The sequence below is a fragment of the Marmota monax genome, unplaced genomic scaffold (assembly GCF_021218885.2).
Source record: "Marmota monax isolate L192 unplaced genomic scaffold, Marmota_monax_Labrador192_F-V1.1 WCK01_AAM20220418_F8-fsc00463, whole genome shotgun sequence".
Lineage (NCBI taxonomy): Eukaryota > Metazoa > Chordata > Mammalia > Rodentia > Sciuridae > Marmota > Marmota monax.
Window position 1 is genome coordinate 217,894 of NW_026692818.1, and position 14,249 is coordinate 232,142.

The window sequence follows — 14,249 nt, forward strand, 5'->3', positions numbered from 1 at the left end:
ATGTCATTTCTTGCTACAGTAACAAATTCTAATGTTTTCTGGCTCTGGAAATAAGCACTCACACCCCAAACTTGGTAGTGAACTTGAGATTCATTTTCAGAATTTCATGTTTCTGGAAAACTCATTTGTAAATATCACTTTCTTAACTTATAAAACTAATTAGAAAAGTGAATGGTCAGAATTTTTAGAGGTGAGGAAATAATAATATATCTTTTTCCTTCCCCACCTAATGTACTACAAATGTTCTGTCTAGAGAAAACAGTAATTATTTTCTTCAGTTGCTCATTTCAGCCTTCCTCAAACTACCCCAGTCAATAGCTTACTTTCCTTTATGCCTACTTTTAAGAATTTTTATTTCTGATAATGGGTTAAGTTGCCTTGTACTATTTTATAATAGGATTAGATTTGAAGTAAATGATAATTTTCTAATCTCTCAATTTCAAAGAATGTACATTTAGGAATAAGAAAATGCAGAAATTGAAAAATCAAAGAAAGGGTAGCTTTCTTATATTTCTGGAAATTTCCTTCTGACTCTAGTTTTCTTAAATTATTCCAAATAAAATATTTTGCTGGGGTACTGAGGATGGGATTCTTTATGATACAGCCATAATTTTGGATACATACATGTTAATGAGGCAAATTATTTATGTTTGTGTATATGTATATGCCAATAATATTGCTATACATTTAGTATGTTTTCAAAACATGTTTGACTAGTTAAGAGAAGAAAAATAGGGAGAAAACAGTTTAATAGAATAAGTAAAGGCATCAGCTTATTCAAAATCCATTTATTCAATCCATATTTTCTTTAAAAAAATAAGGCTTCTGCTGATAATAAGACATTTGCAAGAAATGTCTTTTCCCATGAGAGTTCCTTTCCATTTAAGAATTTTGGCATGCTCAATTAAATTGGTCCTCATGTAAATTAACACACAATTGCAAACCATACAATTGAGATTTCAGAAGAAAAGCATTTTGTATAGTAGATTTGGGAACTTTTTGAAGATGAGAGTCTGGATATAAATATTGACAAGTGACTAGAAATTAACAAGAATAAAAGAAATTGACTAGTCAGTAAAAGAAATAGAGTTAGGATGAGAAATTAGAATTTTTTTGTGTGTGCAGAATAATAGAGATTGGTTTGGCTGGAATAAATTACAAATGTTGGGAGATAATTCTGAAAACAGAAGGAAGATAGAAAATTGGGCAGAGCTTTCAATTAGATGATGAGGTTTGTGAATTTGGTATTTTAAGAAACAAAATTTTATTTTTATAAAAAATATTTGTCTGGTTCTGATGACCATGTACAGGCAGGTAATGAAGACTAAAAGCCAAAAGATAAGAGGTCACCTAGTATATTTTGCCATCTGTGATGAGATCAATTAAAAGTCTTTCATAAATATTTAAAAAAGTAAGGAATCAAAGGGACTCATCATTATGCTAATATATAGTATGATGTTAGAAGAGGGAAAATAGAATTTAAACTCCAAACACAACTTCATTGAAATCTATAGAAAATGAAATTATCAAAAAGTTTTACTTTAATTAATAGGAAATTAAAATATCCAATTCTAAAAATGTTTTTGACAATGCATCAAAATTTATTTGCAACTTACAAGAGTGTTACTCTCTGGAGACTCTCACTATACTTTAGACTGTCTACTTTCATATTATTAGAAATATATTTAAAGAAAGCAGTTTAATGTATAGATGACATATATTAGCTAATTAAAAGTGATAATTAGGTATTTCATCTTTAGCAAAATTTTGACAAATGTGTGTGTCAGGGTACAATATTTAAATAACCATATAAAAGTTTCCCAAAATATCTTATCTTTATTTGCAACTTTTATTATTGACAACTGATAAAATAGCTACAAAGATGATTGTTGATTTTACCACATCTCTTATTTTTCTTTTATTTATAATCTTATAAGATGCTGTTCAGGAAGAAAAGTATGGCTTTCTAAGAAAAAAAATGAAACAATTTAGAAGAACTGAGAAACCACTAATTATTAATTACTTCTTGTATGGTCTATTTTATATCCTCATATATTTTAATGGTTCTCTTTATTCCTCGGCCAGTGCAGACTATATAAATGGTTTGGCTACATGATAAAATCCTAAGGAAGTTTAAATTAAAGACACAGACTCCAATTACCTTTAAACCAGCTCCAGGGCGGCTCCTCGAATCCCCAGCCTCAAGCTACCCAAGGAAGTAGTGAGATTTACTGAAGAGGCTAGTGAGGGAGGACAATCACGCCAGAGAGAGGGCTTTTATTGGGGAACAAAAAATTCTGGGGAAAATCCCATCCAATGAAAGTTAAGGGGGGCAGTGTTCCAAGGTCAGGTGAGATGATTGGATCACCAAGGGCTGTGGTCAGGCAAGCCTCCACATGGACAAACCCTCCAACCCAAGAAGGGTGGGGAAAGCTCTAACACATAAAAAAGTGTCTGAGTGCCTCTCACCCAGCCGGGGAGGTAACTCAATCATGTGCAACGATAGCTTCACACAGTTCTTGGTAAGTTCTGCATACTTTTATGTTTCTCTTGGAAATGTACTTGCTTGTCTCTTTCTCCCCTTTCTCTCTCTCTCCATCCCCCTCCTTGTTCCATGCTCCACACATTACATACTCCCATCCTCCATTTTTTAGGGTAAATGCTTCTCATGTATAATTCTGATTCTAGCTGCATTCCACTAACATCTCTATTTTTATATTTGTCTCTTCTTGTCTAAGTATAGTGATATGAAGATGCCTAATAACCATTTCATACTGGTGGGTTTTTCTGATCAACCACAACTTGAGAAGATCCTCTTTGTGCTCATGCTAATCTCTTACCACCTGACCCTGGTAGGCAATACAGCAATCATACTGGTTTCCTGTCTGGACTCCATGTTCCATACACTCATGTATTATTTTCTCTCCTTCGTCGACCCCTGCTTTACAACAAGCATTGTTCTCCAGCTGCTGTGGAACCTCTGCAGTCCAGCCAAGACAATTACACTTATAGGCTGTGCCATTCAACTCTATGTGTCTCTGGCACTGAGATCCACTGAATGTGTTCTCCTAGCAGTCATGGCATTTGATCGTTATGCTGCTGTTTGCCAATCACTCCTTTATGCCACAGTTATGCATTCGAAACTTTGCCAGTTCAACTGCAGGAATAGCATGGTTGAGTGGAGTGAGCACCACACTCATTCAGGGCACAATGACCCTTCAGTTGCCCCATTGTGGGAACCATAGGATTTACCACTTCAACAGTGAAGTTCCTGCCATTATCAAGTTGGCCTGTATAGACATTCATACTATTGAGGTCCAACACTTCATGGCTTCTTTGGTACTGCTTTTCCTCCTCCTGGCACTCATCTTGGTCTCATTATGGGTACATAGTCCAAGCAGTGATGAGGATCAGGTCAGCTCAAGCCTGGCATAAAGCCCTTAGGACTTGTGGAACTCATCTCTTGGTAGTATCCCTCTTCAATGTCACCATCACAGCTGTCTATATCCATCCCAACAGCTCCTATGCACACAGTCAAGGAAAGTTCATCAGGCTTTTGTAGACTGATTTAGAGTAACTCCCACTCTAAATCCCCTCATTTATACTTTGAGAAACAAAGATATAAAGGGAGCTTTGAAGACGCTGGTGAGAAGAGATAAAAGCACAGTAGAATGAGAGATTCTCATGAGGTACAGAAGCAAATTTGACCTAAGGTATAGATGCTGATGGGAAGACATTAGAAGGCTTTACCCAAAGACAGCCTAACACAAGTGCTGCAAAATTAGACTCACAAGACCCTTTGGAGAACCTAAAAGAAATGAATGTTGCTTCCTTTTATTTTTCTACTTATCATAATCAAAGATATCCTATTTAAATTGACATCTTTGTTATCTACCAGCCAATCAGTTTGCTCAATGAAGTCCAAATAATGCTTTCTGCTTCCAGAATTTTTGCAGTTAATTTTCTTCCTTCTCTCTTTCTCTTTTTAATAAATCCTGGATCCACTCTATTAGACAAAATATATCTATTGATTGATATCTTTTGTATAAAAATAAATGATGTGCTACTAATTAACCAGATGTCTTTTAGTCATTCTTTGGGAATTTATTCCTGAAAATCCAGTAAGATATTGTGATCTGGATCTTATCCTTGGATCAAGAGAAATGTTTTCTATAAGTGCACCTAGTACGCACTGTGCAGGAGGATCCAGGAGGATCCTTCACTTAACCACCTCCCTCCCTACCTTGGCTATTGTCCTGTGTCCTGGTGGAATTTTTTTTTTTTTTTTTTTTTTTTTTTTTTACTTTTACACGCCATATTTGATTATTTACCAGATTAGTTTTTCATTGAAATTTGATTTTTCATAGCTTATTTACCTATGTTGGTGGTGGATTTTGAGTTTTGATTTGTTTGTTTGGATAATTAGGTCATTTCTATTGGGTAAACAGATTTGGGGAATTCAGTTCCTGCCAGGTGAAAAGTGACAAGGACTTTGAATCTAATTTATTTGGAGAGTGTGTGTATGTGCATGGTTGTGCATGTTTATTTGAGGATTCTACTATTTCTATTAATTATATTTCCTTTTAGAAAAGATGCAGGGTTGAGAGGTTTTTAGACTTTTGTTGGAATTTTCTCTGTGCATTTTGTGTTTGCTCCAATATGAATATAAGTAGTTCTAAAGATAACACTCTCTTCCTTTGTGCTATCATTTGGACTTTTTAAATGTATATCCATTATAGGACCAAGAATATCAGTAGAAAAGAAATTTGTATATTAAAGATGATCTTAATATGTCATCCTACAGAGTTTTGACTTTAAAATGTGTACTTAAAATATTCCTTAATGTAAAACTGGATTCCTAGATTCTCACACTCATCATCTTTGATTTGCCTGCCAAAGCCTCTAAATCAAATAATTTGAAATCAGTGTTCTTAACGACTCACTAAATAGACTAAACTAAAGAGAGGAAAAAACATTTCAAATCAAACAAATTGTCAGGAAAATGAGTTTACAACAGCAATGTCATTCAAAATTTAATATCTCCCCAACCTTAAGCATGATATTTCTTTATTGAAAAACTAATGGAAACTAATGTCAAATCACTGTTATTTTTAAAATAAAGATTTTTAAACTAACCAAAATGCCACCTCATATTTATATTTAATTTTTATCATAGTGCTATTCAAATAACAAATTAATAACGAATTAATAATATAAATGGTCTACTTGGTTATTAAAGTCAGTCAAACAAATACTTGAGATATATTCTCCTAATTGTATTTGCATTGTATTGTATTTAAGATACCAATATTTTAATATACATCTGAGATAGTACTCTTCTGTACTTGTACAGTGCTTCTGTCTGATACAAGGTGTTCAAATGTTCTTACTCAGTCATTATTCGGAATAAATCCAACTGATGATACTATATCAAAAGTTGTAGAAACATAATAGCCAAACATTTTAAAAAAAAAATTAATGGACTTCTTTATTTGATATAGCTATTTATTGTTATAAATGTCCCTCTTAGAACTGCTTTTTGTATCTCCTGTAGATTTTGATATGTTGTGTTTCTGTTTTTGTCTCAAACATTTTTTTTTCAATTTTCCTTTTATTATCTTCATTGACTTATTGGTTGTTCAGGAGTGATACATATTTGTGAATTTTCCAAAGTTTTTCCTACAATTAATTTCTAGTTTTATACCATCATGATCAGAAAAAGAAGAATGTGTATTTTGTAGCTGTTGGCAGGAGTATTCTAAGTGTATCTGTTAGGTCCATTTTATCTATAGTATGATTTAAGTCCAATGTTTTCTTATTGATTTTCTTTCTGGATAATTTATTCATTTCTGAACATGGGATACTGAGGTTTCTACTCTTATTGTATTGCAGTCTGTCTTTTCATTCACATCTGCTAGTATTTGCTTTATATATTTAGGAGCTCTGATGTTGAATGTATGTGTATTTAAAATTGTTGTTTTCTTGATGAATTGACTTATTTAACATTAAATAATATTTTTCTTTGTCCCTTTATTTACAGCTTCTGAATTAAAATCTATTTTATATTATTTAAATATAGCTATGCCATCTCTTTTTTGGTTTTCATTTTTCAAGAACTATCTTTTACTAGTCATTTACATTCAATCTATAGGTATTCTTATTGGTAAAGTGAGCCTTTTATGGGAAGCATATAGCTGGGTCTATCTTATTTTGTTTGTATCCATTCAATCAGTTTATGTTTTTATTGAATAATTTAATATATTTATATTCAAGGTAATTATTAGTAGGTAAGGTCTTACTACTGCTCTTGGATATGGAAAGTGACAAACCCTAAAATAAAGTGACCCAGGGAGAATGAATGAGGGAGAATACAATACTTTGATTTTTCCCAATACAATGTTTCCTAGTGACAAAGCAGGCCCTGGGGGAGGATCAAGCCTAAAATAACTGCTTCTAGGAAGAGGCCAAAACATTGATCCCACCCTAAACAAATTATTTCCCAGTTACTGACTAATGACCCTGCACCCTCCACCTGGCCCAGTAAAGATAGCTCAAACTGTTAAATTATTAAGTCACCTCTCAGTGTAGCCTATATAAGCCTAATCTCCCCCTTTGGTGTATGGCTCATTTTCCACCAGGAAAATGGGAGAGGCCTTACTCTGTTCCCGAATAAAAGCTGTGCTGAGCTAATCTAGGAAGTTCACGTGCTTTTGTGCTAACAACTGCCATTTTATTAATTGTTTCCCAGTTGTTTTATAGATCCTGTCTTTTTTTTCCCCTCTATTACTTTTTCTCTTTGTGGTTAAGTGATATTTCTCTAATGGTAAGTTTTGCTTTTTTGCTTTTTGTATGTGTGTGTGTGTGTGTGTGTACTTTAGGTTTTCCCTTTGTGGTTACAACAAGGCTCACAAAACACATCCTATTTTTTTTTTAAACTGGTAACAAGTTAACTTTGATTACAAAAAGCAAAACCATATTTTATCCCCTACATATGCCACATTTTGAATTTTGATGTTGCAATTTACATCCTTGTATATTGAATATAATTTAACAGATTTTTTTTTAATTGTTTCTTATTGTTTTTTTTATTGGTTGTTCGGAACATTACAAAGCTCTTAACATATCATATTTCATACATTAGATTCAAGTGGGTTATGAACTTCCATTTTTACCCCAAATACAGATTGCAGAATCACATCGGTTACACATCCACATTTTTACATAATGCCATATTAGTAACTGTTGTATTCTGCTACCTTTCCTATCCTCTACTATCTCCCCTCCCCTCCCCCTCCCATCTTCTCTCTCTACCCCATCTACTGTAATTCATTTCTCTCCTTGTTTTTTTTTCCCCCATGCCTCTCACAACCTCTTATATGTAATTTTGTATAACCCTGAGAGTCTCCTTCCATTTCCATGCAATTTCCCTTTTCTCTCCCTTTCCCTCCCACCTCATGTCTCTGTTTAATGTTAATCTTTTCCTTCTGCTCTTCCTCCCTGCTCTGTTCTTAGTTGCTCTCATTATATCAAAGAAGACATTTGGCATTTGTTTTGTAGGGATTGGCTAGCTTCACTTAGCATAATCTGTCATCAAACAGATTTTTGATGCAATTTTATTGGGTCAGAGAAGCAAGATTTTTGTTTCGCAGATCACTTGTTTATTTGAAAGGGTGATAAAATTTTTGAACTATACACCATGTGAATGGCTATTAATAAAGTTATTCTGAATTATTGGAAGACAACTCTTCCTGGAGGTATAATAGATGTTAATTTCCCAAAATCTTCTCCAAAATAAAGCCAAAAGTCCCAGAGGTTCCCAGGAAGGAGTCCCTAGTTCATTCACATTTTTACTCAGCTTCTTCTTTCCTCTGTGACTGTTCAAACCTCAACAGATTGTCCTTTTTTAGAAAACACCTTAATGTCTGCATCTCTTTTCAGATTTCCTTGTAGTTCTTTTTCTTCTCTCACTTTCTCCCCCATCTACAAGTTCCCCACATGTCCTTTCTCCTCCCTTCCTAATTAGAAAGTTAACTCACTGTACCTGTTAAAGGGGAACCAAGAGCTACTTGGAATTTTGTCTGCTTTTCTCAGTGTAGATAATTGAGATAACACCAGGTACATTACAAACATTATAGGATAAATAATTCAAGAGTTTTCTCAGTGAACAATGTAGTCAAATACCAAATCTCATAATTAATAATTACAATTCCTCAAAAGTCTCAGCATTCCCAAAGTAAATGCTATTTCAATTCTGCAAAAGAAATGAAAATTAATGCATTTCTTTAATAGAAGACAAGAATTTTATTTAATGGAAAGAAAGAACAGATAGAAAACATTTTTGCAATTGAGGAGATCTGGAAATTTGTGACAACTTTGCAGAGAGCTGATACAAAGCAGACAGACTTCTGGTGTCATGAAAAACAATATAACTGCTGGTGATGCATTAAAGGAACCAAAAGTCAAGGAGGTGATTTCCACTTGAGGTAGAATATTCTTTGATAGTCTGTTCCTGAGGACTGAATTTATTTCAGGCAAAATAAAATGAGACTTAAAATGTGTCAAAAAGAAGACAGGATTTTAAAGGATTAAAGGAATAGATACTTAAGAAGATAGCATTAAGTAATGTAAGGGGGAAACTTTAACTCATAGGAGGAAGAAAGTTGATCCAGGGATTTGGGCATCTTAAAAAAGAATCTCAGGGCAACTAGACAAGAGAAAAACATTTTTCATAAAAAAAAGTGATTTCAGATCCTACTTGAGAAAATACAAGGCTCAAATTATAGAAAAAACTAAGCCCATAATTGGATATAGCAGTGATAAAATTTCAAATATACCTATATTAAAAATGATTAGTGTGATTTCATTTCCTACTCAAATAGGGCTCTGTGACTTTTCCAAGAATGTCAATTAGAAAGAGATGAGAGAACAGCCCTAGCCCCTTTTACTACAGAAAAATTATTGCCCCTGTTTTAAGGATTTTTCATTTATTTAAGAAATTTATGATGCAATAATTCCATCCCTGGCTATTTTTCTTAAGTAAAATTCTTCAGGTTGCTTCTCACTCAGTAAGATGGTAGAAGAAGGTGGTAGAAGAAATTACCACCTCATGCAGCTGACTTAGGAGATGAAAAGGAAGTTGTTTTGGAATGTAGATGTTCATAGCTAGAAAAGATGGTAGACTGAAAACCTGCTCTAAATCCCTAAGAGAAAGAAAAATATTAATGACAAATCCGATTTTAAAAATGACTGATCCACAACACATGTAGCCTAAACATTTAAATACTACACAAGATCTGAGGCAGGGTTTCATGCAAAACTACCACAATCTCCCTCAAATTTTTTTGTCTTAGCAAGAAAATCATCAGTTAGAAAGACTGATCCTCATTAGGAATAATGTTTCAAAATTACTTCTTCTTTTCTTTTAAGTGATGTTGAATCAGACTTCAGTCATTGAATTTCTCCTCCTGGGATTAACAGACATACAAGACCAACAGCCTTTTCTTTTTGCTGTTTTCCTCACAATCTACCTTGTGAATGTGGCTGGGAATGGAGCTATCCTGATGATTGTCATCTCTGATCCTAGACTCCACTCACCTATGCATTTCTTCCTGGGAAACCTGTCATGTCTATATATCTGCTACTCCACAGTGACACTGCCAAAGATGCTGGAGAACTTCCTCTCTACACACAAAGCAATGTCTTTCATGGGATGCATAAGCCAACTTCATTTCTTCCACTTCCTGGGTAGCACAGAGGCCATGTTGCTGGCAGTGATGGCATTTGACCACTTTGTAGCTATCTGCAAACCACTTCATTACACTGTCATCATGAATCCGCAGCTCTGCACCCAGATGGCTATCACCATTTGGGCCACTGGATTTTTCTATGCCCTGTGGCACTCCATAATGACATCTCACTTGAAATTCTGTGGTCCCAACCACATCCATCTCACTATTGCGCTCACAGGAGAGCTGGGAGGGGCCCTTATGGGAGAGCTGGGAGGGGCCCTTAAGGTTTCCCTGCTATGTGGAGAGGGAGGGTTATGGGGTTACACACCTGTCGCTGCCGGTTTCAATGAAGTTATCTCCTCCGCGGCATTCTGGTGATGTCAGTTCTCTGCCATGGTGGTATCCCATGCAAATGGCGACAGTTCGTTCCTCGTTCCCTTTGCCGGGTGACCAATGCAACAGGTGGGTCCTGACTGGCTCTCCCAAGCCCCATCTCAATCCTGTGGCCACTGTCTATGAAGGCTGGGTTGGTATTAACCTCCGCAAGTTCAGAAGGGCCGACCAGTTGTTTCTGCAGGATCATTTGGTGAGTCACAGTGGTTTGTCTGTGAGTCGCAGGCAAATGGGAGCTTGAATTCAGCCGATCCGGGCTCGGTCTGTGTTCTCAGAGGCCCAGATCCACGTTAGCTCAGCATTGCCTAGTGATCCTGAGCAAACAGCATTTAGACTGTTTAGGACTCCCTATGCCCGCGCAGCTGAAGAGGTCAGAGACTTGATCTCTTCATGCCCGCCGCCATGTTGGATCTCTCAAGCTGCTTTAAACACTGTCAATTTAACAGATTATTGCATTGCTTTTAAAATAGTTTTGTATTTGAAACTTGACAGTAAAGTTATAGGAGATTTATATATCAACATTATATTACTATCATATTTTGAATTTGAGTATATATTTACTTTTATCAGTGAGTTTTATATTCTCAGATTTTTTTTTATTATTCACTAGTATCATTTTCTTTCAGCTTCAAAACCTTCCTTAGCATATTTTGTAATGTAAGTATGTTTTTTGTTTCTGTTTTTATTTGTTTTGAAAAGTATCTTTTCTCTATCATTTCTGAAGAACATGATATGATTTCCTTAGCTGGGGAAACTGTTATGCTCAAATTCGGGACTCCCATAAGACCACCAGAGACCAAGATCCATGTAAACAGCAAAGAGGTGTTTATTGCGAGCTAGCTTGGTCCTCCATGCACACACACAGCAACTGGTGACGCTGAGAGGCCCTGAGCCCGGGGTTTGCAGCAGTTTTATACATTCTTTTGGGAAGGCAGGGGCTTCACATACATTGTAGCATCTCTTAGCAAATCATCACACACGGTGGGAAAATCATAAAACAACTCTAAAACTTGATTAGCACACTCACTGGCAGGAACAAGTTGGGTAGGGGTGATTGGTTACTACAAGAGGGGGTTCATTTGAACTGATTGGTTTAAGCCAAGAGGGGTGTTTTTACTGAACTACATGGTTTCCCAACACCAAAAACTACTGGGAGGGTCATCTGGCATCCCAGGTATTTCCCTGTCTCATGCTGATTGGTGGCTGCTAGAGGGTTGCTATGGGTTCCCACCTAGCCTGACTGAGTCAGGGACACCTGGCTAAGCAGATCTCTCCAGTTATTTGTAGATAAACAACTTAGCAGGGTGGGAATGTGCCTAGGAGTGCTCTGTGGGTCTTTCCAAGGACAAAAGTCATGTCCCTTCCTTGGACAGGCTTTGCTCTGAGATAGAGGCTGGTTTTTCATACTATTCTTATTCTTTATTGGCAGGTTGTTCCCCTTTAACATTTTGAATATACATTCCTAATCCTACTCTCTCCTAGCCTATAAGATTTCTAGAGAGAAATATGTTGTTAGCCATATTGAAAATCTCTTATTTTTTATTTGTTTATTTTCTACAGCTGTGTTTAGAATCCTCTATTTGTCTTTGACTTTGAGAGTTTGCTTATAATATGTGTTGAGGTAGTTGACAGATCAGGTGTGGCAGGCAGCTGCCAAATGAGGCAGATTTAAAAGGGCTGCTAAACAGGCTTTATTGAGATATCAGTCCCAGGTGGAACTCCATCAGACCCATAGAGGGGACAGAAGAAGGGTCTGAGAAGAAACCGAGTGGAAGCTCGACTGGACTGGACTTTGATGGGGCTTACAGCAGGAAGGGAAGGGCTTGGGACAGGAAAAGGTGTTTCTAGGGTCCCTTACCCCCTTGGAGTTGGTCAGGGGAGTTGGCTGAACTCCAGGTTTGGCCAGCGGGGTCCTGCTGATTGACAGGCATTAGTCAGGAGATCTGGCTGATTGACAGGCATTTCTGCTGGCATCTGATTGATGTTCTTTTCCTGTTCGGGCTGCTTTGTTCTAAGTTGCCACTAAGTTGCCACCACACACCTAACAGTAGTCTTATTTAGACTGATTCTAATTGGAGACATTTGAACTTCCTGTGCTTAGATACTTATATCTTTCTCCAGGTTTGGGAAGTTGTCTACTATTGTTTGTTTAAATAAACTTTCTGCCCCATATGTGTCTTTTCTTCTTTCTGAATTTCTATGACTCCAAAATGTTCTTGGACTCTTTCCCATGAATTTCATAAACTTTCTTCATTCACTCTCATTCTTTCTTTTCTCCTCCATCTTGGAGTACATGGTGTCATTTTTCTGCTGTTGATATTTCCATTCCATTTTTAGTTTAGTTTGTTCTATTTTTCAGTGTAAAGTCAGGCAGCAGAGACCAAAAGGAGGAAGATTTATAAAGGCTGCTGGAGGGACCCTCAGACCAACAGGGTGGGTCTGAGGAGAGGGCATTGGGGCTCCACTGGAATGGGATTTTTATTGGGCTTATGGCAGAAAGGGAGGGCTTGGGACAGGAAAAAAGGGTTTTTAGAATCCCTTGTCTTACTGAGGTTGGTGGGGGGAGCTGGCTAAGATCCAGGATTGGCCAAGAAACCCAGATGATTGATAGGGGGTTCTGTCAGCACCTGATTGATGTTTCTCTCTCTGCCACAAGTTGCTTAGTGCTTTGTTCCTTAGCCACCTCCATCAACCTGACCTTCAGCTCCAGGATTTCTGTGTGACTTTTAAAAATTATTTAAAACTGTTCTAAATTTCTTGCACTAGAAATTATTTTCTAATTTTGTTGATTTGTTTCTTTGTATTTTCTTGAAATTTGCTAAGCTTTTTAAAAATGATTATTTTTAATTCTTTTAGATAGTTCATGCATTTCTTTTCCTTTAGGATTAGTCTCTGGTCCTTTATTTTATCTACTTGCTGATGTTATACTTGACCAATTGCATCAATGTCTGCATGTTGGAATAAGTAGGTACTTCTTTCAGACTTTATAGACTATATTAGTCCGAAAAAGACCTTCAATAAAAAGCCTGTCCAAAGATTCTGGGCAGGCAATCTGGCTTGGTTCTGAAGCATAGGGCTTTTGACCCTTTCAGTGGTGCTGACTAGAAATTAAATCTACCTTGAAGGCTTGAAGCCTGGGGCTACAAAGCCCCACCTAACCTTAGGGTGGGTCTAAAGGCTCAGTCTGTGGACATAGAGATGGAGTCTTCTGTGGGAAGCCATTCTAGCAAGTGATTGGGCACCTCCCTGACTGGGTGTGAGGCATTCAGGCCAAGCTGTGTCAGAACCTATCCCTACCCTTTTTAGGTGCGAGAGCCCATCCTTGTGGGGTTGTGACTGACCATTGAGCCTGAGAACAATCACTGACCCTGACCTTGGAATGCTGTCCCCCTCGACCTTCATTGGATGGAATTTTCCCCTGAATTTCTTGTTCCCCAATAAAAGGCCACTCTCTGCTTACCCTTCCTCTCTCCTGCTAGTCTCTTGTTTAAAAAAGAAAAAGGTAAATTGAGTTTATGTGTTTTTATTTTGATCTCACTAGTTAACTTCTATGCTTAGGACCTCTAGTATGAATCTACTGTGCTGGTCGCGCAGCAGAGTCTTCTCATTTCTGAGTTTTTCTTCACAGTCTAATGTTGGATTTCTAGATAAAGTCTTTTGCTTATTTTCCTCTCTTTTCCCCAATCACAGCATATATCTCTTTGCAGTATGTTGTCTGGATTGGGCAAAGGGTGATGTGGGTAATGTAAAATTGTCCTTCTACCTTAATATGGTCAACTGTTGTTTAACTATATAAGAAATTGCCACAATGTTTTAAAATTGACTATAACATTTTCACTTCCTCCATTATACATAATATTTCCAGTTGTTCCACATTCTTGCCAATATTTAATAATGTAATAATTTTTTTTAAAATATAATCATGCTAATTGATATGAAGTGGTATCTCATGCTTTAATTTGTATTTCTTTGATTTCTTATGATACTGCTTTCACTTTAAATGCACATAATATTTTGTGAGCATTTTACATTTACAGAAAAGTCATGGTGATATTACAGAGACATCTCATATATCTTTTCCCTAGTTTATTCTAATGTTAGCATCTAATATTGGCATTGTACAGTAGT

The 14,249-nt window shown here is 36.4% G+C and overlaps 1 protein-coding gene and 1 pseudogene across 1 annotated transcript; both read left to right on the forward strand.

The window, feature by feature from the left end:
* Nucleotides 1-2,753: 2,753 nt before the first annotated feature.
* LOC124095346 (olfactory receptor 2G3-like) lies at nt 2,754-3,675 on the forward strand (annotated as a pseudogene).
* Nucleotides 3,676-9,099: 5,424 nt separating this feature from the next.
* On the forward strand, nt 9,100-14,034 carry LOC124095354 (olfactory receptor 12D1-like). Its single transcript, XM_046448472.2, has 2 exons — nt 9,100-9,948; nt 14,024-14,034. Exons 1-2 carry the CDS (start codon nt 9,429-9,431, stop codon nt 14,032-14,034), a joined length of 531 nt encoding a protein of 176 aa, XP_046304428.1. The 5' UTR covers nt 9,100-9,428.
* Nucleotides 14,035-14,249: the final 215 nt, after the last annotated feature.

What these genes read in the sequence shown, in the direction of transcription:
- LOC124095354 (XM_046448472.2), top strand. Translation starts at nt 9,429, where the DNA reads ATGTTGAATCAGACTTCAGTCATTGAATTTCTCCTCCTGGGATTAACA.